At 40.5% G+C, this 24,670-nt stretch overlaps 2 protein-coding genes across 2 annotated transcripts; both read left to right on the forward strand.

Moving 5' to 3' along the window:
• The first annotated feature begins 7,403 nt into the window (after positions 1-7,403).
• On the forward strand, positions 7,404-10,431 carry LOC111644597 (homeobox protein Hox-D4b-like). Its single transcript, XM_023393510.2, has 2 exons — positions 7,404-7,900; positions 8,566-10,431. The coding sequence occupies exons 1-2, from the start codon at positions 7,465-7,467 to the stop codon at positions 8,907-8,909; spliced, it is 780 nt and encodes a 259-aa protein (XP_023249278.1). The 5' UTR covers positions 7,404-7,464; the 3' UTR covers positions 8,910-10,431.
• Positions 10,432-12,488: 2,057 nt separating this feature from the next.
• On the forward strand, positions 12,489-17,355 carry mtx2 (metaxin 2). Its single transcript, XM_023393509.2, has 10 exons — positions 12,489-12,649; positions 13,340-13,387; positions 13,478-13,524; positions 14,146-14,218; positions 14,702-14,778; positions 15,018-15,110; positions 15,244-15,282; positions 15,379-15,504; positions 15,637-15,713; positions 16,303-17,355. Exons 1-10 carry the CDS (start codon positions 12,610-12,612, stop codon positions 16,460-16,462), a joined length of 780 nt encoding a protein of 259 aa, XP_023249277.1. The 5' UTR covers positions 12,489-12,609; the 3' UTR covers positions 16,463-17,355.
• Positions 17,356-24,670: the final 7,315 nt, after the last annotated feature.

Genomic DNA, 24,670 nt, shown 5'->3' on the forward strand with positions numbered 1-24,670 from the left:
GAGGACCAGAGGTGGGGGGGGGAGTGTTCCCCAAATTAAAGTGGTGGTCCGGGGACCCCCCAAAGGTCCTTGGTGGAGAGAGTGAGGGGGTCCAGAGATCCACCTGTAGTCTAAAATATAATCTAATTAACTCCAAACGTTATAGTTGCGGCTGAAAGGGTACTCATGTTTTTTTCGACATCAAATTCAATGACTTTCAAGGCCTTGATTTGCTGAAATTCAAGGCATCATTCGCGGTAAGACTAAAAAACACCGGCTCACTAGATTTTTTTTTTTGTTTTATTTTATTTTTTTGTCGCTGACGTTTTTTTTTTATTTATCTTGAGCTCGCCAGATTAGATAGGATTATTTTGTAAAACTGCATCACCACAATTATTCAGATAAAGATAAAACAATTTATTCAAGCAATTAAGTTTTATTTTAAGATCCTGGAAAAAAAATCTTGTTCAAGGACTTTTAAACCCCGAAGACTGTCGAGGATTATAGCTTTAACATCGCGGTCTGCAGTCAGTGTGTGTGTGTGTGTGTGTGTGTGTGTGTGTGTGTGTGTGTGTGTGTGTGTGTGTTTATGATCTCAGCCGTGTGTTCCTATAAGTGACCATACAGTAGCTATATCCTTTAGGCAAAACCTTATGTTGTGGATTGTCAGGCTTATGTATAGGATTACTTGCGCTACTAAGGGGCTAATAATGATCATTTTCATAATAATTTTGATGCAATGCAGCTCTGACGATATTGTAGCCCATCAGAAAACACAGTGAGGCAGCTTTGGCAGTAAACCCTGTCGTCGGACTGAGGCTGCAGTGCTGCATTCAAACTGATTTCTCATTCTGCTCGTGTTGCTGGACGTCTGTGTGGATATGTAAACACAGTCTGAGTTATCGGGAGTTATGGCCCTTCCTTGAGACGTGAAATTTTTACAGCCATCTCTGATGACAGCGAACCTCACTCCTCTGCAGCCTATAAACAGACTCAACAATATACCAGCAGTTAATGACAAGGAAAAAAATTTGGATTATGGTCACAGCTGGGGACTCTGCTCCATAACTGCAAGATAGGCAAAGCGACAACAGGGACATTCATCTTTTAAACAACCTTTGCACGAGTTACGTCCAGGGTTGTAGAGCGCTGTGGTGCAGGAGATGGGCTACTTGGATTCTGCACAAACGGAGCTAAATGTTGTACTGATGGTTGCTTCCATTTTTTAAAATTTAGTAGCAACCACCAATTTATCTTTTTATTTTTTTTTAATAACCGCAACCTATTTTATTTTATTCTGATGGCATAAAAAAAGCATCTTATTGTATTTAGATAATAATCAGGAGGGTTGTAGAACTGGTGCAACATTACAGGCTCTATTATACACAGACATCCACACATTTTCACTCCAGACTTATTCACGATTATACAGCTGCTGATATTCGTTAAGTAGCCTATATGCTTTGTGTCGTTCAACACTTGTGCAATATTTTATCTCTTTTAAATATTTGTTTGTAATCTGCAATATTTCAGAGACTAAATAAATAAACAAATAAACAAATATCAATGATGATCATAATTTGACCTATTTAAAATAACCTATAATTTTAATTATTTTAGTCTATATAACAGCTTTTGGTTTTCATAATAATAATAATAATAATAATAATAATGTGATTTTGTTAATTCCTTTGTAGTTTCAGAGCCATTAAATGGATCCGATTAATCTGTAATCACAGTTCGCTCATGCATAGATAATAAGATGATATCCAAAGGGTTTGTGCCGCAATTGTAGTCGTAATCAATTGTAAAATTGTAATGTGTTAGTGTTAAATTTAATTTAAATAGACCTCAGCATTTCATCTGCCTGTAATTTACAGTCAGAATTTGCGGCTTCTCCGTGTTGGCACTGGTCAGTGCGAGACGGTGCACGCGGGTTCCCATGCAGGGCTGGAGGTCGCAGTTAATGTCTAAACCGGGTTAAAGCAGCTCTCAGCTCGGCTTTGACCCGGCACAGGGCCGGGGGCGGAGGGGTGAGCCGGCGGTCAGCCTGTCTAAGATGAAAAAGTGAAACGACCCCAGAAAGAAAAGACACATCTGAATGGCTTTATATCACAAACCCAACTGTGTATGAGAGGAGAACTTATCTAAGAGTGTGTGTGAATAGCTGCCGATGTTTGTGGTGATGAGCTGCAGAGCTGAGTGATGTAATCAGACCTAGACAGTCTGGTCTACATGCAAAATAATTAATTCAAAAAAACAAAAACAAAAAAAACAAAGTAAAAATAATGACGTACAGCTAGATTCATCAGAGGATATTTGACTGATGGAAATCTGCAAAACATCTGATTAAGAGGAGCAATATTCGTCCTGGTAAGTCGGCAACATACCAGCTGACGTTAATCAATACTCGACCAATAATTGAAAGTTGATATATGAGAGACGCTGCTACATAAAGTTAATCAAGGATGAAGCTCAAAAACACCAAATCCCATCTGTTAAAATTAAAGGAGTAAATTATATTTCAATATGAAAATGGCCTCGTGTTCTCACTCTTTAACCCTTTAATTTCGGACTCGCGTTTGCCTTTGCACAACAATAATCTAGCAGAGGGAGAAACCAGTGGAACAATGGGCTCGCGACTCCCGCAGGCCGCGTGAACTCTGCATGGTCCCCAGCTCGAGCCCCTGCGTTGCCCTGTCCAGCGCGAGGACTAATGAAACGGTGAACCAGCGGTCAACGATTCTGATTGACCCTCTGGCGACCTGACAGCAGCTAGGTTACATTCTTAAAGAAGAATGCTCTTTCAAAAACCGAAACATCTCTCCGTTGTTGTTGTTGCCTCTAAAAGGAGTCCACCAAAGTTCAGAGCTGGGGAGCCCCATTCAGAAGGTGTGAGCTAATGACTCCAGTCTTCAAACCCTCTATTTAGCAGAAGAATTTAGGCTGGAATAATTGTGAAAAATGAAAGTTTTAGGTCAAAGTCCTTTTTTACTCCAGGCGTGGATTAATAGTCCTAAACTGAATAGATTTCTGATCATTTGTATTTTCCACATCTGCAGAAAGGTGCAGTTTCATTACTCAACCAGATTAATCTGAACTGAGAATCAATGTTTAGCTCAGCTTTAAAAACACCTTTGTGTGTGTTTACCTTCCCCACTGTTCAATGTGAAACCAATCTTTCTTCACATAAATTTTCGCTGTTCTTCTCACTCGGTGCAACCTAAGCTTTCTGCCTCTGCAACAAATGGCTCAGCAGAGTTTTCAGCAGCCGCTCACTCAAATGGCCATGGGAACTTACTAAAACGTAAACAGCAGAAATGAGTCTCTGCCAGAGCACAGAAAAACTGCCCAGGGCAAAGAAATGGAAACAAAAAATCTCTTTGGTATCTTGGTGAAGATTTACAGTTAATACACACCCCTTATGTTACTTCTGCATGTGTTGCAAATAAATGCCACCATTATTCTTAATAACACCTTACCATGCGTGAATAAAGTGTAGGAAAGGAAAAAAGACAAAGATAACATAAAGCATGGGCATTGGTGTTTGGAGTAGGATGTTTACCTTCCATTTAATATGTACCCAAACAAATCCAGTGCACATAGAGACAATAAAAATGACAACAACAAAGCTACGCTATCCCTGATATCGCTGGTAAAAGTGCCTTTCAGTGCAGATTGCCTGATTAGAATTTAAACAGTCGTGGATAGGACGAATCCTGTGGTGCGTCCACCGGCCAGCTGACGGCAGATGTTAAATTATAAACATCTATAGCGGCTGTGGAACCATCATAAATCTATTTCAGCAGGGTCTAAATAAGAAATTTACTCTTGCCCTCAGGGCCATGTTCATTCAAGCGCTGTGATCCTCATTCGAGTCCCATCTGAGGTCCAGGCCGAGCTCGGAAATCACCACTACCCGCCATTCAGATGCTGCTCACGTTTGCACTGCGGCTGGTAGCTTGTTTACCAGCGACTTTGGCAGGTGACCAGTTGTCATTAGGGAGTCCTGCTCTGTCCACACAGTCTATAGCTGGCTGGTGAATGTGTGAAAGCAGTGGCCTCTAACATATATTGTTTCTTGGCTGTTATCAAATGTGTAAAATAACAAAATATACAAGGCTTGATGTAAACTTTTCTTTTTTTAGCAGTTTTTAAAATTATACTTATGACATTTACTCTATCAAGTATAAGAATATACACTCCTGTAAATCTAATCCAATCCAATACTACAGCTCAAACTCCTCCTTTACAAAGATAATTCTGTTTGATTGACACTGTCAAAGAGGGATTATTCTAACTATGTTTATTTTGGAGGTTGTAGTTTGCAGTGGTGTTAAACCTGATTTTCTCACTACGACCTTAATAATACAGTTGAATAAACTCCACTCATCATAAGCTTTGTAAAAGTAGAATATGTTGCCGAGCCGTTGCACTGGACATCAGTACATTGTATAGGTGTGTCTAATAAAGTGGCCAGGAACAGTGAAGAGCTTGGCACTAACTGACAACGCTACATCAACAAAGGTCACACATACTGATTAAAAATGCTCATGCAGCGTTGCTGTGAATGACTTATTATCATTGAGTGTGTTCAAACATCAACGCATGATTTCAGATATTTCTGACACCTTGGTATAGTAACAAATGAGACTGTGGCTGGGACAAGGCTGACTCTGTTTAACGCCGCTCATCCACTGGTGTTTATCGTTATCATTTTGATGGCATCTATTTGTCCAAGTACACCTAACTTTTAGTTCCCTTTCCAGCTGAGGAGCAGCTTCTCCTCCTGCTACTTTGTTCTGTAAATCCCTCTCCCGCTGTGCTACAAGACCGATTTCATGCAGATTTACCAACTACACATCCACCCTGTCCACAGTGCACTGCTGAGGCTGCCAGTCTTCTAGATGATGGACTCACTTTCTTACACTAATTACACATATGTATCAAAATTAATGTGGTACGCCCATAATGAGTTATTGATGTCAAAAAGCTACATGCTACAGCACCATTAATGGTTTCAATAAATTACACAATGACACTGATGCATCACACGTTGACCATCGGAAACATACAGTTGTTAAAAATGGAGGGATGGGTTGAATGGTGATGTTGGACTCTGTAATTATAGAGCGCTGGAAGGTAAAACGTCTTCAGTGAAAACATGCGGGTGTAAAAATCTACGTCAACAACAAAAAGAAGTCATCAGCGGCCAGCCGTGACGTGAGGCTTCGCCTATATATACCCTGTAGAACCGAATGTGTGTGGAGCTGCCTCAGTCACAGATTGGGTTCTAGGGGAGTCTATGGGCGATGACTAACCATCTATCAACATCCATGGAGGGGGAAGGAAAAACTGAGTGCCGTTTACAGAGCTTTTGCTTTTGCCAAAAGGAAAATGTACGTCTCCAGCTCTCCTACAGTTCGACACTTTCCTACATTACAAGCTGTACCTGACTGGCATTTGTGTTACGCAGAGAAGCTCTACTTATTTGATGAGGAAGTGACATCATCGTGTCACGCTGTGCTGTGTGTGTCCAAACCGACCATCACACTGAGCTAGACACTGTACAATATGATTACTCCACTGGATCTGACTCCCCGGTGTCATTAAGGTTTTCTCAGTTAAGCCTTAATTAAGAAATCAGAACAGCAATGTGGTTACATCACAGCTAGGCTACAGACAACAGAACAATACCTTGATCTGTAGTGTACATGCAAACCTGAAGATCTTAATCACAATGTGTTAAATGAATTGCTGCCTAAATTACAATCACCTCTGCAGCCCATTCAGATGCAAGTGTGGCTGTAATTCTTTTGTTAAAAAAAGAACATCTGTAGCTTCATCTCCGCTGATACCTTCATGTCACCAATTGTCTGACAGAAATTAAAGTTTTCAGTATAATCTATAAATGGCTGAACAGCCTCCTTAATGGAAATGTTGTTTTCTTTAAATATAAAAAACTAAAATGCTTTGTCTTTGTAGCTGAACGACATTATTTCACCACTGCCCTATGAGACAAAGATAAAAATTGATTAATCTGACAAATCGTGTGAGATTTAGCCACTTTATTACCTACACTGTGGCCTATCGGTGATTTTCAGTCATTTATTATGAGCTCCTCTGAACAAATGACTCATTAGATCAGATAGATTAAGCCCATATAATCCCCAGTTCACTTGTACTCTGTCAGCCATGTCAAAACCTTCAGACCCATTAGACCCTCCGCATGAGCTGCTTTAATACCCCAGCCAAGCAAAAACACTTTCTTCCTCCTCTCTTTATTAGAGGATTATTACAGGCTATATAAGGCAGAGGTAATGGCGGGTCTACATCACAGCAGTTATTAAGAGGTCTTGGCTCAGCCTCAGACCTTCAGCATCCTCAGAGAGCAGCTGCAGCCACACAGGAAATCCTCATGAAATCCTGGAGGATGTAACACAGATTTATGGTGCACTTCTCAGTGCAAAGGTGACTATTTAGTTATTTAGTTATTTATTTTTTAAACGTGGCATTTGTGATTTTGCATTTTGGATAGAAACGAGTTTAGTTCAGACAAGATATTACCCAACGCATGCAGTGCGCACGCAATTCGCAGCATCCTCATTAAGTTATATGACTTTGTCTTCGTGTGAGGGCTTCAATTTAGCATATTCCCACTTATCTCTTTCAGCGTTTTCGATTTTGCATCCAGCATAATTCACCCTGTCGCATTTTATTCTCGTTCAGCATCATTTTTTAAGCCAAGCAATGCGACCCCCCCTCCTTTAAAAGCCGAGGTGGTGGTGGTGAACGGGACACCCCGGGCTGACCCCAGCCTAACAAAGCCAACTACTAGTCACTGTCTGGGAACCTTTTATCCCATTCTTTTATTGGAGGCCTTTCTGACCGGCCACGTTTTGTTGTCCGTCCTTTGACTCGCCACAAGGCCAAATATGGCCCCGCCGTCCCTCAATATGGGCGAGATGAATTTTTCAGCTCCGGCCATCTGTGTGGGGGTAAAAGTCAGTCAGCTAAAAGTCATAAATCTACAGTCCGAGCATGTTCAATAGGTGAGAGGGAGGGGGGTGGGGAGTGTGCAGATGAAGATAGATAGATAGATAGATAGATAGATAGATAGATAGATAGATAGATAGATAGATAATTGTTCTCTTCATCACTCTCCACATGTCAGCAGTCTTTAGGATTCTTAAAGTTATTTTTCAAAGTCCACAAACATCTCCTCTTAACCATTTTCCTCCACCACCAAATCTTCATTAGTCCCATAATGAACATTTTTTTCCTTCAAATTATCCCATTACGTCGGACATAAACAACGCGAAGTGCTGCCTCTCATTGGCTGGCCGCAGGGTCACGTGGCCCGCGCGGCCGTCCGTCTATTTGACAGCCGCAGGATGGCTTGATGCCAGAGGGGGAAAAAGAGACAGAGAGAGGGGAGAGAAAGAAAAATTAGTATTCTCCTACCAGCCTCGCTATAAATCAATCATGGAGTCCTACGTGGTGAGCTGTAAATATGCTGAGCCGCAGTTCCCGCCTTGTGAAGAAGATTACAGTAATTTTAGTGACCAAGGGGGGTATTATAACAACCCTCAGGACAGTGGTAGTTATGGAGGGGGCTACCAGCCCATGCAGCCTCCTCCGCCTCCATACACACCACAACAAACCGGCTATCAACACTCTTTGCAGGGGCATCACCGGGAGGATGGAGAGGACCACTCGCAGCAACAAAGTGCGCCCTTCCCCGGCTACAGAGAGACAGACGTCCCCGCTAAAGAGAGATTCCCCGTGGGTGACCTGCAGTGCCAGGCCTGGATGACCTGTCCAAAGCCGGCTCAGGTGCAGAGGAAAACGGCCCACCAGGGCAAAGACAAGCCGCCTATTGTTGTCTACCCGTGGATGAAGAAAGTGCACGTCGCTCATGGTGAGAGACCCTGAAGATTTACATCTTTCTATCTCTGCTCCACACTCTCTCCATTTTATTTCTCCATCATTTCAGTGTGTCGTATTCCCTTGTTTATGTTTTTATCTGCCAGATGCACTCTCTCTTTCTTTCTCTCTTTCCCTTTCATTCTTTCTGTCTTTCTTTCTTTCTTTCTTTCCTTCTTTCCTTCTAGTGTTTTGTCCATTTGTGAGCACTGCTTTTTGTTGTCGAGTTATTTATGATCTCAGTGAGAGTCAGGGAGAATTACAACCACTATAAAGTTTTATGGCCCTGCCACAGCGTGTGTGTGTGTGTGTGTGTGTGTGTGTGTGTGTGTGTGTGTGTATGCGGTTGAACAAAAAGCTGCAAGTTAAAAGTAAAAATTGTGTCTTGGATCTCCTCCCGGTCAACCACAAGTAGCTACGGATTAATACTGGAAATCACCACGCGATAATAACTGCGATAATGTTTCAGTAAGATTCAGTTATAGATAGGGCCATGGTTAATTTAGTGAATATGCTATTGTTATATACCCTAACAACACTAATATTCATGATACAAAATAAAACAAAATTAAATTAAATTAAAGCAGTATAATCAGATGCATTCTCTGGATTTAATTATTTTTCTCGTTCTTTCATTATTATTATTTTTTTTTTATATAGTTAATCCAAACCACGTGGGACCGGAGCCAAAGCGGTTGCGGACAGCCTACACGCGCCAGCAGGTCCTCGAGCTCGAGAAGGAGTTCCACTTCAGCCGCTACCTCACGCGCCGCCGCCGCGTCGAGGTGGCCCACACGCTCTGCCTGTCCGAGCGACAGGTGAAGGTGTGGTTCCAGAACCGGCGCATGCGCTGGAAGAAAGACAATAAGCTGCCTAACACCAAAGGAAGGAGCAAAAACAAGAAGGCAACGGACAACAACAACAACGACAACAGCGGCAGCAGCGGCAGCAGCGTCAGCAGCAGCGCGAGCGACAGTACTGTGAAGACGGTGATCACTGTGTGACGGTGGGAGACACAGGTTGGCCGTCAGAGGCCATGTTAGCACCTTCACTCTCCAAAACTGATGTTGCTAAATTGATCCAGGGTAACTGCGGTCCTGAAACAATTCTTAACTGCTTTAAAATCATCCATCCACACACCAGCAAAAGGTTTTATAAATACTTTAAAATGTCTGCCTCATATTACAATTGTTTTGAAATCTGTCTATTGTACACAGGTTACATCCAGTTTTGGTCTGATATTTCATTCATTAACAAAAGTCTTTGAGTCTCACATTTAGGGCTGCAATTAGTGATTATTTCATTATCAATTACTGTGCTGATTATTTTCTCAATTAATCAGAAAATGGTGAAATGTATCCACCTCAGTTTTTTGTCCAAACCCCAAAGATATTCACTTTAATGTGATATGAAAACAGATAAAAGCAGGAAATCATCACATCTGAGAGGATGAAAACTGCAATTTGGCAATTTGGCATATAAACAATTAATTGATGAGGCTACTAAAATAAATAAAATAACCAATTGTTTTTCTGTTTATCAACTAATCAATTAATCGGCTAATCGTTGCAGCTCTACTAAGACTTCTGCTACAAGGCTATAGAAGGTCTGACATCTCTGGTGCAATTGGGGAATTGTTTCACGTTTATACATCCAGTATTAAAAGGCGCTAAAGCGTGGTGCCTGTAATTTATTGCAGTCTTGCCAAACTCGCGGACAGATTGTGTCTTTTGGAGAAAACAGGGTTTTATTTCTACAGGGTAAACATAATACAGGGTTTTATAATAGCTACCTAAAAGATGAAACAGCTTAACTTATGAATATGCACATTACCAAAATGTTGTTTCCACAGACTGGAGCGTAAAAGGGGAAAATAAAGTAACAGACACATGAAACAACAAATTGCTCTGCGGCTGTCGTGCAGAATGGTTGGACAAATAATGTTCGAACTTTTATTTTGTACATAGAGGAGCATCCAAAAACAATGCATATTTAGTAGGAGAAGCCATATGCAGGATTTTCTTTTTTTTTTTCTTTTTAAATCTTCATAAGGTGAATACACTTCAATTTACGGGAGAAGGCATACATTCTTGCGCAAGGGAAATAAATAAATAAAAACAGCCGAATTGTATGTAAAGCTTTTCTAATGTACGAAAGTGGCTGTAAATCCAACACATTTTCTCAGGGTTACAGGGTTTTAACGAAAAGAACTTTCTGAAAGGTTTGTTTGATTCAAGCACCGAGAGGTTTAAAATAATCCTCTCTGAAACAGCAAAAATGTTGCATTATCAAAGTCTATGTTCTCTCTTTGATTCCAGTTTAATATGCTATTGATTTCTATTTTAGCCTACGCCAGTACTTATTTTTATTTGTATTATTTAGAAGCACATTTTATTCTTCGTAGCATCATCTGTGTTTTTTTTTTGTATGTGTTCATTTTTGGAAAAAAACAGTAAAACTCTTCGTGTTAAAAAAATTTTTTATGTGAAAATGTTTTGATAAAAATTAAAAATGTTTGAAATTGCAGAGCGAAGAAAATGTTTTCCTTATCTATCTGACACACACACACACACACACACACACACACACACACACACACACTTTGACCGTATTGAAGCGGAGGACGGGTGTCTTTTCCCTAGGTGGAGGGTGAGGGGTTGGTGAGAGGATCAACGGAAGTGACGTAAAAATTACTCCACGCACGGTTTATGAATGAAATAGCTATTAATATAGTGTGTGAAGGACAGTAATGAATATAACAAACTTAAATGGAGTCATCCTCTGTATCATACACGATCTTTGTTACAGTCATTTAACGGCGCGTGACCCATGAGGTCAGCCAAGAAAAATATCCAGTCCGTGATGTCTCAACGGAGACGCTTGTTAAATGTGACGATCCTCTCCCGTGGCAGGATTTCAAAAGTGCACAGAATTATTCAGCAGATAAACTGTGATCCTCAACATTTCATCATTGGTGCGACAGTTTTCGTACACACTGTCTGAAGGCGAGACAGAGAAACAGTAGCCTGGAGGACCCGGTGTTGGAGGCACCATCTCATTATTTATAGGAGCGGCTGTTAAGTGAAAACAGGGGAAACGTAAAGTTTCCAATGTCGCCAGAATGTAAAAATGCTAAAATATGATATCAGACTTCGATATTACCCGACATGTTACTCTCGTTTACAATGTAGGCTGCATTACACACTGACTATCAACCTTCAAAAATTATTCAGAGCCATTTGGAAGATTATATTGCCTGGGATCTTATGACTTCTATGCGCTTTTACGCACACTTTACGCACAGCGCACAGGCTACTTTCTGTCTACAATGTGTGTGTGTGTGTGTGTGTGTGTGTGTGTGTGTGTGTGTTAGGACGTAAGGGAAGTGAACGCCGAGAACCATTAATTGGTGGCTTCCGGTCGAGACGCGGTCAAAAAGGCACAACAGGACTGACCTGGAGTATCTATCATATGTTGGGGATCAACCGCAAAGCTGGTCAGTCAGGCCAGCAAAAGCCCAAATATTCACTCAGGAATGGAGGGACAGACTTTACTTGTTTTGCTCTGCTGTGGCAAATAGCCTAACCTACAGCAAACCACTAAAACACTATGGAGCTGTAAATCTGGAATTTAATACTCTGATTCTGTTCTGTGCACTAGATTAGATATCCGGTCCCTATTTTTCAGTTAACACAAACAATAAATATGTCCACATATGCCCACGGACAATACATTTTGTCCAAACTCAAATGGACAAGAATAGCAGCCTACAAAATGAACTACGGACTATATATATTCTAACAAATGCCGTTTAATTACACAGTCTTAATTATCTCTATTGTATACAATGAAAAAACATTGTTTTCCTTGTTGTATCGTGTTCGAGCTGTTTCTGTCTGCGCTTGGTGAACGTTGTGCATGTAGACAACTGCGTGTAACACCAACCTGTCGTTTCTCAGTCTGATGGTGGTGAAGCAGGGATGCCCCCGTGTGGTTACGCTCAGTAGTGCAGCCTGAAAGAGAGAAAAAAAGGTACATGTAAATTAAGACATGATAAACTTCCACACGAGTCAGATCAAATAGAAATGTTCTCATTCAGGGAAAACAGCCTACATGGCAATATTTATGATAAATTATAGTCTTCTGGATAAATAATAAACAAAACCTGTGATTAATAAGATTAGAATAACACTGGATTAGTCTATGGACGTGATAATAACATATACGTGTACATACATATAAACAATAACATGTATTATGGCGACAAATTACGCAAACAGATTAGCAATACATATAAACGTTTGCAAAGCTCAAGGTCCTGTTGTTTAGACTGTGTAAAAGGGCGGAAGGACTGGAGGCGTTTTACAGGACTAGCTCATGAGGTGTTTCTGTTATTTTGTCCACCCTTTGTATAAACTACCAGCACGTAGCAGGCTGTAGTAAAATCCGCACAACACCTCCAGTAAAACGCTGATATTAAAACAGAATCGAGGAAGATGGATAATCTTGCAGTAAAGAGCATCTGCAGCAGTCGCCAGGTCCGGAACTAAAAATCGAATAACAGTTTCCGCTCGGGACATAAATCGCTGGCGGACCCGTCGGTGACTGCAGAATAAACCCTTGCCCTTAAACTTGCATAGAGTGGAATTGACCCCACATCTCATCATATTTATTATCTATCAATAAGGATATAACAGCAGCACAATGTCTCTTGCGGCAGATGCCTTCGTGTCGCAGATGGCAGGTAACATGCTAACGTCGCCCTGCGCTTCTGTCGTTGTTTATTTAGCTATCGTTAGCCACCTAGCTAACGTTTGTCCTAGATGGCTAACCGAGTGTAGCGCCCATTAGGTAAATTATGCTAATAATAAAGATTCTCGTTTAAAATACAAACCCTGGGAGGACGGAGGATTAAAGCAGCAGCAGTTCAGGGGGGTTCACGTCGATGACAGGCGTGTTTCTAGTTAGAAATACACGATTTAATCCAGTGAAAAGTCAGTAAATCATATTAAATTGAACCAACGACGCCAGGTCCAAGATGAGCAACACTCCTCTGTGAGCCATCTTGGATTTTACACGGCTTATATAGAAGTTAAGGGTTTTTTTTCCCGCGCTCCATGAGTATATGTGGTGATGTCTTTTCTGCATCCACACCTGACATCGACCTGGACCCCCCCCCCCCCCCTTACCTGTTGCCGAGAGCTTAACATCTACTGTGATGGGTTTATAATTACATGTTCAATATTTGTCCATTAAGCAGCTTAATTTGCCCTGAATATCTGAAACTCATTGATTAATGAATCAATTGATTAATCATTAATCAATGAGTACACTAATTTACAGTTAAATTAGCAGAATGTCAGTTGTTAAACTTGAAAGGTTAAACTGTAACCGTAACACTTTCTGTATGTGTGTCTGTTTTTGACATCGACAGCTGCTGAGCCTTGGCCTGAAAGTGCAACCTTGTACCAACCGCTGAAGGGTAAGTCAGTGTTTGTCTGACCTGGAGAAACAGTATGAATGGTTACTGTTAATGTGGTTGTTCACTTCACATTTCTGTTATTTTTCCCAGAGGATCAGATTCTGCTGTCCGACTGCGCCTCATCTCTTGCTGTCCAGGTGAAGTTCTGTTCGTGTGTGTAGATATATCAGCATACACAGTAGTGTGTAAAAGTTTAAGGCCACTAACAGTACAGTGAGGGCACTTTCAAAAATAACGCCACGAGTATCTTTTGTGTATCAATTAACTTCATACAAAGTGCAGTAAACAGAAAAAACCTAAATCAAATCAATATTGGCTGTGACCACCCTTTGCCTTTAAAACAGCACCAGTTCTACAGTTTTTCAAGGAACTTGGCAGGTAGGTTCTTCCAAGCATCTTGGAGAACTTGCCACAGTTCTTCGGTGGATTAAGTCTGTCTCAGTGTTTTCTGTCTCTTCATGTAATCACACACTGACTCCCTCATACTATACTGAATATCGCAGGATGAATTTTAGATCGATCAGCTACTGTGAGATGGATAAGAATCTAAACATTCAAAGCACCTAAAACTTTTGCACAGCCCTATGTGTGTCGGCTTGTATCTTGTTGTGGATGTTGGTGTCTGCATGCGTGATACCTCTCTTTGACTTTGTATGTTATTCGATAGATAACTTACTTGATTAATGGATCATCAACATGATCATCATTTAATTTCCCGTCGATTGACTTGCCTCTTGTCTCGTGTCTCTCCTGTGCAGGCCTACCTCAGGATGTGCAGTTTACCAGTGCAGGTGGTTTGCAAAGCAAATGCTGAATACATGTCACCCTCTGGTTAGTACACATGCTGCTCTCCTCTGTCGTGTTCCTTTATTGTGATGCAATGAACACAGTGTCTTTGTGGTGCGACCTATCCCGCTGAGAAATTAATGCTGACTGTTTTCAGTCCTAGTATCTTGTATTCACATATAATCTGATTGGGTCCAAATAAATATAAATCCAGTTGTAACATGTTCATATCGACCAAAATATCAGTATTTGGATACTGTCACTGGATTGGAAATTGATTAATGTTAAGCTTTTATTGGAAATTGAGTGTTAACACTTCTATGCACTTCTCAATCTTTGTCTATCTCACTGCAAAATTAACAATATTAACTTTGTAAGCAGTTTTGTCTAGATCTAGATGAAACAGGAAGTATTTTTGACTGAATGCAACTCAAGGACGTTTTTTGCTTATATGTGTTTCAAAAAGTGAGTCTAATGATTTTGAATGACCTGTGTCTTTCTCTCTGTTTTTTTAATGGCTCGCTGTAGGTAAGATTCCCTTTATTCATGTAGGGAACCAAGTGGTGTCAGAACTTGGGCCAATAGTACAATTCACCAAAGCTAAGGTGAGTAACATGAACTGACATTGGTGTTATTATTGAATTTATCACTGCCCGCTTATTGTTCAGAGACATTTTAATCAAATTTCTCATGTAGGTCTAATTTTCTGGGCTTATTACTCATTTTGGAACTCACTGGTCTTGTGTTTATTTATTTATTTATTTATTTGTTTGTTTAGAAAAATAGGATTCTTTCAAGCTTTGAGGAAAACAAATTTTCTCCCTTTGTGTTTTTGGGTTTTCAGGGTCATTCTCTGAGTGATGGTTTAGATGATGTTCAAAGAGCTGAAATGAAAGCATACATGGAGCTGGTCAACAACATGCTGCTTACTGCTGAGGTACACACACACACCGACACACACACACACACACACACACACACACACACACACAAACACACACAGGCACACAGCTGAAACAATAATACTGGTACGTGAACCTCAGCACAGTTGTCTCCTCTCCTCTTCACAGCTGTACATCCAGTGGTGTGATGATGCTACAGCTGCCGAGGTGTGTATACTTTATTGTATACTCTTTGGATTTTTTATTATTATTTTTACATTGATAATTCATTGCCTCTAAATCACATGTATGTGTTCTGTGCAGATTTCTCGCCCCAGGTACAGCAGTCCTTACTCGTGGCCTCTGAGTAACATCCTCGCCTATCAGAAGCAGTGGGAGGTGCGCAGGAAGATGAATGCCATCGGCTGGGGAGGGAAAACCCTGGAGCAGGTTAGCTACCACCTGGGACGTTTTACGATTCTTTTCAGGTTTCCCCAGATGGTGTTTATGTTTTTGTTGTCTCACAAAATGTTGACGTGAAAAACACAACAATTTTCTTGTCCACTTTGTTGTGTGTTTCAGGTTTATGAAGATGTGAGTCAGTGCTGCCAGGCTCTGTCCCAGAGGCTGGGAACACAACCATACTTCTTTAATAAACAGTAGGTACCTGTGTGTGTGTGTGTGTGTGTGTGTGTGTGTGTGTGGGTGTGGGTGTGGGTGTGGGTGTGGGGGTGTGGGTGTGGGTGTGGGTGTGTGTATGGTAGATTGTTTTATGTAGCTGACCTTAAAGAAGCCCAAGCCAGAATGGACAAAATGTTTGGAAGCATCTGACAGCGTCTTCTTTAGCACCACCTTGTGGTGTAATACTGTAATAGCTTCTTAATCATCCGAAAGATCTTTCTCTACCTCCTGAGAATATATAGTGTGTCTTAAGGCCTTTAAACAAATGATGAAAGTTTGTAAAGCTGTGTATCTTGATGTCAGGTCTTTTAACCAGTCAGCTCTGATTTTTTTCATATGAAGCTGAGTGAAAGAAGTGGATGAAAGAATTGTTTGGGGTAAAGAAGAGTCTCAGTTTAGGCAGAGATGCTATGGTGCATATGGTCTAATCTAATCTTTACTTGCCCTTAAGGTCAAAAAATGAGACTTTGCATCACAGTGTAACTAAAATTAAAGTAAAAATCATTAATGACATGGTTGATTTCAGCAGGAATATACACTGAGTGTGTGTATCTGTGTGTGTTGTAGGCCTACAGAGCTGGATGCGTTGGTGTTTGGTCATCTTTTCACTATACTGACAACCAGACTGACCAGCACTGAGCTGGCAGAGAGGATCAAGAGCTACAGCAACCTGTTGTCGTTCTGCAGACGTATCGAACAGAACTACTTTGAAGGCAAGAGCTCCTGAAGGACTGAAAATAACCTCTCTGTCTCTGTAATATCTCATTCATATCTTGTACATTCTCTCTCTTCCTTCTCTCATTCCCTCTCTGTAGTACATAAGAGGTAAAAACTGCTTATATTCATTTCATTGTCCCTCCCAGATTATTCCTTTACTCTCTATTTGCTTCCTACTGGTACATCGTTGCATGCTGCTGATTGGAGTCCAGAGGACCCAGTCTATTAAAGGATTAAGAAATGTCAACTGCACAAAAATAAATATCCCAGGAAGGGAGCTCTGCATATAACACGTCACACCCGCTACTCAGCCTGATCTGCATATCTGTTTCTGCATTGCAGGAATGAATAAAAGTATTGATGATAATATTACAACTCTTAATGAATTTCCAGAAGAAGATCAATGGGCAGGGTTAAAGCTCCCAGATCTTCCAGGGATTTAGCACCAGGCTCAGCGACACTTCAGCAGAGTGGATGCTTCTTGAAACAGAGGCTTAACCTTATTTATTTACATTTTCCTTTTCCATCTTCCGCACTTTGTTCCACAAGAACAGTCTACTTGTCCTTGTATCATTGTGCATTTACAAATACCCACAGACTCAGAGAGGTTGGGTATGGGTTTTACAGCTGTGTGGCTGCCTTCAGAGGGTGGGACTCCACTTGAACTGGGTTCGGGGTCAAACTGCTTGCATTTTTTAGCTTTTTTTTCTTTAGAAGCTTCTGAGAAATGTGAAACAGTGTTGGCATACCTTTAAAAATCCAGATCTTGATTTTTCTTCTGTACAAAAAACAAAAACACATGAACATAATGATGAAGAGGATGTGCTTATTCCTTAGTTTTTCCACTGTTGTTTTCTTTGTGTGAATGGAAAGTGCCTACAAAATAAAAGTCATTCAACTCAACACATTGTGCTTTCTGTTGTTGTTTTTTCCACCAGCAAAAAAACCTCTGGTTTAAGCAAGGAAGCTCATTCAGCTGTCATCTATCTTTAAGTTCATAACATTTGATTTTTGGTGGCATCATAAATGTAGGGTCAATGGTAGAACAGCAGATTAGACTATGCAGGTGTACCTAATAAAGGGGACACTGAGTGTGTAAGTGATACTGGTGTCAAAAATAAACAATTGTGAAGTGGCACATTTGATTCTGTTTTTGTGTAATAATTATTAATGATATTAGAAATGCTGGAAGCCTACTGACATCAAATAATAAAATCCCTCTAGTCCCAACTGTCACTTAAAATGTAAAATTCATCACTGAAACACTCTCAACATCTGACATATTTCCATGCACAAAAGGCAACAAAATTAAGGAACACACAGACAAAATTTGTTAATTAAATAAAATCACGGCTTCAGTCTTTGAGAACAATCCCTTGAACTCTATATTTGGGGCTTGATCCACTCGGCTGTGTGTGTTTCTGCCTCCAGGTCTCAGACAAACTCATGTCTGGTTACCCCTGATTGCCCTCCAGATGAGAAGTTAGTGTCTGTGATCCAGACAGTTCCAGGTTTCCTGCAAGGCCAGAGTTTGACCTTTGAACTTCTAGGACCGGTGACATTATGAGTGATGATTTGCAATGACCAAACACTGCACAGTTAGAGGTCATCAGCCAGACAGCAGACAGAGAGAAATAAACAGAAAAGACAGAGAAGCGTTAGTCTACAGTCATTTGTGAAGTATCATCACGTCTCGAAGCCTCAGGTCACCAAAAACCCAGATGGTTAAAACAGAACATTTAGACTTTAGAAACATGCTTGGCAATGTACATCTCATTTCAGGTCAATTTTTTTTGTTTATTTGTGTATTATTCATATTTTGGAAGATAACTGGTTAAACAGATGATGTGAGGTATTGTTAGTGCAGCTACAATGTGTTTTGGTGTCTTTACAAACAAAGAGTCAGGGCTTCATTCAGCTGCAGACTCTCTCTCGACCCAATGGCTATTTATAACAATACTGGACTGAAAAAGTTGTATGGTGTAGAGATAGAGATGTATCAACTGACACCAGCTTAGCAGCCTCGTATATAACATCAATGTTCTTTAATGTACTTGTAAATAAACACTGGACATGACTACAAGCATGGTGAAAAAAGTAAAATTAACACATTTATACAATGTAGAATTTATCAAGTTTGTGTGACTATTGAAACACAAACGGCCAAATGGTGGGACAGTGTATTTTACAAGGTTAATCAAGTTAAAGCTAATCTTTTACTATATTCACAATGTGTAGAAAGTGGGAGATGTGTGGTAAAAAGTCCATATATGACCCTGACCCCCCTAATGTCCTTGTTTTTGAACTACCACTACAACTGAGTGTAATTTACTGAGGATTGTAATTACTGACTTCTTCCAGGAGGGGGCAGCATGAGGATAGAAAAGGATGCTACTGCTGCAGAACCTTGGAGGTTTAGTGACCGTGCTGATCATGGCAAAGTTATATTAAGATATATTTAAGAAACTAAATGAAATGTGCATGCAGAGAATCAGTTTAATTTTTAATTACAGTTTTGTGCAAATTTCTCGAGACAATTGAGACAATGATTTTAAATATTTCCCACTGAGAGAAGTGTCTGCTGTTTTTAACATTCTGTTCTTCTTGGTGGTGTCTGTGCTTCTAAATAAAAAAGGAACAGAAAGACAAATTAAAGACAAGCATTTAAACTCATTTTTGCTACCTAACAGCATAGTTTAGAGCTCTACTTTTATGCCACATTTCGTGAGTGTAGCCTCTATATTGAGTGGATTGGTTTCTGTTCTGTTTTAATTGATGACGCAGCTGGTTGTACTGGTTATCATTGTGTTTCTCGATACCTGCTGGGTCATGATGCAACAAAATGCAAAAAAACATTGAGGAATTCGAATGGGTGAAGCTGTAGAGTGTGAGTGAACCCAGAGTAATTATTTTAGTTTTTCTCTGGTGTGTTTTATGTGGTGACATGTAACACTCACTGTGAATGCCCTGCTTCTTTTTCCCCATTTGACACTTCATCCTCATAAAGGGAGACTTAATGTGTGATAAGATAATGATGTGCGCAACATAAATTATATTACATCATATATTAGATCATCAGATATTTGAAGATGACATCATATCCCATTTCCAGCAATGTCAGAGATCTACACTTGAGCTGAGTCCTGGTCTTAGAAAGGAGCAGAGTGGGAATAAAGACTGGTCCACCAGAACCATATGGAGACACCATCACTTACAGCCAACTACAAGTTTGTAGCTTTAAAAAGTCTAGCATAGCATTTCAAACTGGACAGTAAAGCATGAGATACAGCACCAGACATATTTGAATTTCAGTGTATTTCTTCCATGATTCTGTAATAAAATTGTGTAGACCTGATCTGAGATCTGATGCTATAAGACTTGACCAGTGTTTGAACTGGACTCACTGGGAGCTGTGGTCCTGAACTCACTCTGCTGGTCAGCTCCTGCTCTCTGTTGCCTGCAGAGTTACTGCTGCTGGATGCACAGTTAATTAAAGCATATGGATTTTCTTGGATTTCCTGGAAACTTTGCTATTCATGTTAAGCTGGCTGCCTCAATGTTTAAAAGGGTTCTGTAAATGTTTTAAACAATAATATTGCAGCAAACAAACAATTTTCTATGTAAAGATATAGTGGAGTAATGGCTTCCTGAGCAGAGTAGGAAGTCACCCCCACCCCACACCCTAACATGCATGTACATGTGCATGTTAGTGCATGTGAGTTAAAGGTTGCCCCTCCCCTTGTTTACAAACACACAGGGACCGCCCACAGGTGAGATGCCGCAGTGCAGTAGCAGCATACAGGTGAAAGCAAAATTTCCCTCCACTGAAGAAACAACGTTTTCATCTAAAAAAGGCCTCAAAGAAAGAGAGAAGACCAGAGTACAGGTGGACTGCCCATGTGGACTACCAGCTCAAATCCAGATGGACTTGTGGCCCATCAAAACATCCATAAAGTTTTTGAAGTTTCCTGGCTCTGTCAGTGTCCCCAAGTCCAAGGCTGATTTTCTTTCCCAGCCGACCATAGAGTCAATACCGCTCTGGCTTTACCGAGATGGAGCCACTAAAGGGCCCCAGCTCGACCCGGAAGTGGCTTTTCTTCTCCTTCATAAGTAAGTAACTTGCTTTCTACATAATGTTACATGTCTGTTTTTGTTAGTGACCGGCTAAAAGGCGCGATAATGGTTAGCTAACTTGCTGTTAACCCGGCAAATGTTACTAGCATGTTGTAGCTAGCAGGCTAACTGTCGACGTATAGCAATGCTAATGTGGGCTAACGGTTGTGTGTGGGTTGTTTTTAGTCGCCTCTCGTGTACATAGGGTAACTTTATCCAGTTGTGCTTCTTGTTGTATGTTTTGTGGCGCTTTCACTGAGCTTAGTAACCACCTTGTTGTCCAAGACCGCGAAGGGAGGGAAGGGGAATTATAGCTAAACGGAACCCGGAAGTGTGACCGACGAAGCGTTTGTTTCTGTCGGAGATGCTGCTCGTGATTTAGCGCGACATCTAGTGGCTCTGACCTCTGTGTGTGTGTGCGTGTATTTGAGTGTGTGGAGGGTGTTAAAATGCAGTTTTAGTGTGTCTGTGCATGTGCTGTGATCTGAAGTGTCAGATTAGACAATACCACTGGAGGCTGATAATTACACAGCTTGATTATCAGTGTGAGTCATGATACATAATCTGTACTTTCCAAGAGAGAGAGAGAGAGAGAGAGAGAGAGAGAGAGAGAGAGAGAGAGAGAGAGAGAGAGAGGACAGCAGGAGAAGGTTGTTTTTATTGTATCTGGTGAGTGTGGGTGAGGTGGTTTACGTATACCGGTGCATATGGTGCATATTTTTTAATTTGATAAAAAACCAGTGCAATAAGTCTTCTCCAATGCAGTGACCCAGTGTCTCTCTAATCTCATTCACATAAACAGGATTAGCAGACTTCTCAGGTGTCAAAGCACAGAGACAGTTTTAGTGATATGGAGGCCCCAGGCAGACAGACCGAGCTGAGGGCCTGTGTGTGTGTGTGTGTGTGTGTGTGTGTGTTGTGTGTGTGTGTGTGTGTGTGTGTGCTACGCATACAATTTGGGAGAATGTGTTTGTACATGGCGAAATCATCCCACCCTAGGAAACATAATTTCATTAAGGTTGAGCAACTGCCTTTGCAAAAATATGTCATGACACAATCCCTCACATTCACTGTGATTTACCACCACCCTGCCAAGGCTCGTGCCATGACGGCGCTGCAGAAAAACCCTGTCCCTCTCTACTCGCATTACGCACTTATGGCGAGAACCCCCCCCCAACTATGTGCAGGCAGCTGTTTCAGTGAACAAGCCAAATCAGTCTTCTCACTGAGGGGTTTTCAATGCTTGCTAAATGGCGTTTAGTCAGTTAGATTTACATTAATTCTAATTCAATCATAATTATAATTTTGTGAAAACCACAGTCACTATATCAAACTTTATGCCTTAACCCAAAAAAAATGACTGCATTAGTTATCCTAAGTCACATACATTTGCCATTGTTTGCATACAAAGTTAAAGGAATATTGCACACACATTTTACACAAAGTTTATTTGTCATGAGGAGTTTGACACAGCCTGTGAAAACAGTTTTATAATATCTTTGGGAAATGAAAGATATTATTGAGTTGCATTATGGGAAATCCATATACTATATGTTTGTTTCTTTGCATGTGGAGACTCCATAGGTAATTTAGGGAAGTGGCTTATTATCGTTCATAGTCAGGTAGATGATGCGTAACTATGGGTTACATTGTCGTCTAACCCTTACAAAGCGCTTGTTTGAACCCAAACCACAATCTTTTCCTATAACCAGTTGTTTTCGTGCCTATTACCTAACCAAACCTTTTAACATATAAGATTTATTTTTCCAGTGATTTTTTAAAAACAGTTTATCTGCGGCATATCTCCTGAGACGCTGATTCTGAGTCGTATCAGAGAATAGTGACAAATGAGCTACATGGTTGTGGAGGTTGGAGGATTTACTGGTTCTCCATCATGTAGGAAGGTGATCATGCATTCTTGTGTGTGTGTGTGTGTGTGTGTGTGTGTGTGTGTGTATCACCCTATGTGATGTGTGACAAAGTCTTTTTTTTTTTTGTTTTTTTTGAGGCGATGTAGATTTGAGTGGAATAAACAGATTAGCTGTGTGCCGATAATCCTCTCCTCTTCCCAAAGTCCGTCTCCTCATGCTCAGACACACACACATGCACGCGCGCACTCCAACATTTCACTTCTTCCCCCTTTCGTGATTTTTATGTCTCGTCTAATCAACCATGTTGTTTTTTGTAGTCGTGTTAAGCCTCATCCTTCACAGTTTATGCTGATAAAGTTGCTTTGATGCAGCAGACTTAAAATCAAAATTTACATTTTGAAAAACCACAATAAGTCTGATTTGTCTCAGGAAAGGTTGCTGTTTATTCTAATAGGCTTAAACATTTCAAGGTTTCAGACTCTCGTGTTCTCCCACTTTGCTTACAGTAATTAACAGTTTTACAAACACATCACCTAATGGTTTATTCTCACCATGGTGGAGTAGGTGACATCCATTTTAAACAAATACTGGATGTTCTTTGCTCCCCCACATGTGACTCTCAAGTTCTTCAGCAAGTTATATAAGCTAAAATAATGCACTTCAGGGCTCTTACAGTGCACTCAGCTTTATAGCAACTAGTCCATTCAGGTGTAGGAGGGATTCATGTTGATGTCTGAGAGTGTAAGTGTTCATGTATATTTTTTTCTTTCAAAATAATCAGATTGTAAGCCAGTCCAGGCTGCACATGCCAGTTCTCACTTATCAGTATATAAATGTTGGTGAAGAAATTAGGGACGTAAAAAGGACAAAAATGTTGAATTAGAGCCCAGAGTGTGTGTTGGAAATCGTCCATCATAGCAGAAGGGCTTTATTCCAAAACACTTTAAATCCATTTTATAAGTAAGCTGTTATCTGATGGTTTTCTGCCAATGTTTTTTAAAAAAAACAAACACTAAAACATCACTGCTTTGTAAGTCAGTCAGCAACTCCAGTGATGATTTAGGATTAGTGTTGTGGTCAAGACAGCTATTATTTTGGGTGTTTCAAACAAGAATCTTAGTGTCATTTATCATCAGTATGATCCATTTACATCTGTCTGTGTCTAGTTTACAGTGCAATCAGTGACCGAGCTACAAGGTCACGCATGTAAACTGAAATGAAAGCAGAGTCTTTAGCCAAATTCTGGCAGAAACATGAATGATTAGAACATAATGAATATATGGATGGTTGGAGGAGAAGTGGATTATGTTGTATGAGTGGTTTTGAGACTTTCTCCACCACGAAAGCTCGTCACTGTTGGAATCCACTGTGAACTGATCTCAGCCTTTAGTTTCAGCAAAAAAGAAAACCACAAAGTTTTTTTTACAGCTGCCTTTAAGGTTTCACATTTCACATTTAAAATGACAAATTCACAGTGGAGGGCCATTTTAGTGATAAGACACAGGCACAGTATTTGAAATGTTGTAGCACTCAGTAAAGAATATAGGATTTTTTTTATAACCTGTGCACCATTAGTTACGACTGCTGACTGATGACCGTTTAGGAATGCTATTAATCAGATTCAGATCTTTCATTTCTTTCTGTCTTACAAGCTCAGAGAAGAAGCAGGCAGAGGCAGAGAGTTGACCTGCCAGCTCATTTTAAGGTGGTTCTCATCAAAACACTCTGATTCACTGAGAAAAATGGAAGTTAAACCCACCTGAACTTGGTTTTCCCAGCTCTGATATGCTTCAGCTATAGGGCCACGGTCATGGTCATGGTTTTTATTTATGGCTTTTTGAAAATTAATTTCAAGTAGGCTATGAGCAAGAAGGAATACACAATATTTTTGTTGCTGCAATGAATGAATTTAATCAAATCGTTTTGAGTTATGCTCCTTCGAGTATCAAAGTAGTAAGTGGTCACTGTAGCATACAGTAAAGTACGTTGATGCTCACCTAACTCCCATGAATTGAATCTGGGAACACTGACATGAGTGGGATGGAAGCACAGTTCTCTGAAAGATGCTATAATCACATAGGAGACAGTTGAGAAACTAGTATAATCACATGCCTAATCACTGTTTCCTCTACATTCATTTAGCAGTGGCGGCCCGCGGGGGGAGGGGAGGGAGGGAGTGGGGTGGTTGGGTGATCCTATTGGAGTTAATTACTCGCGAGAGCGCGGCCTTGAAA

This window comes from Seriola lalandi, unplaced genomic scaffold, assembly GCF_002814215.2.
Source record: "Seriola lalandi dorsalis isolate HSWRI2012SDOR001 ecotype SW California unplaced genomic scaffold, Sedor1 jcf7180002054937, whole genome shotgun sequence".
Classification (NCBI taxonomy): domain Eukaryota; kingdom Metazoa; phylum Chordata; class Actinopteri; order Carangiformes; family Carangidae; genus Seriola; species Seriola lalandi.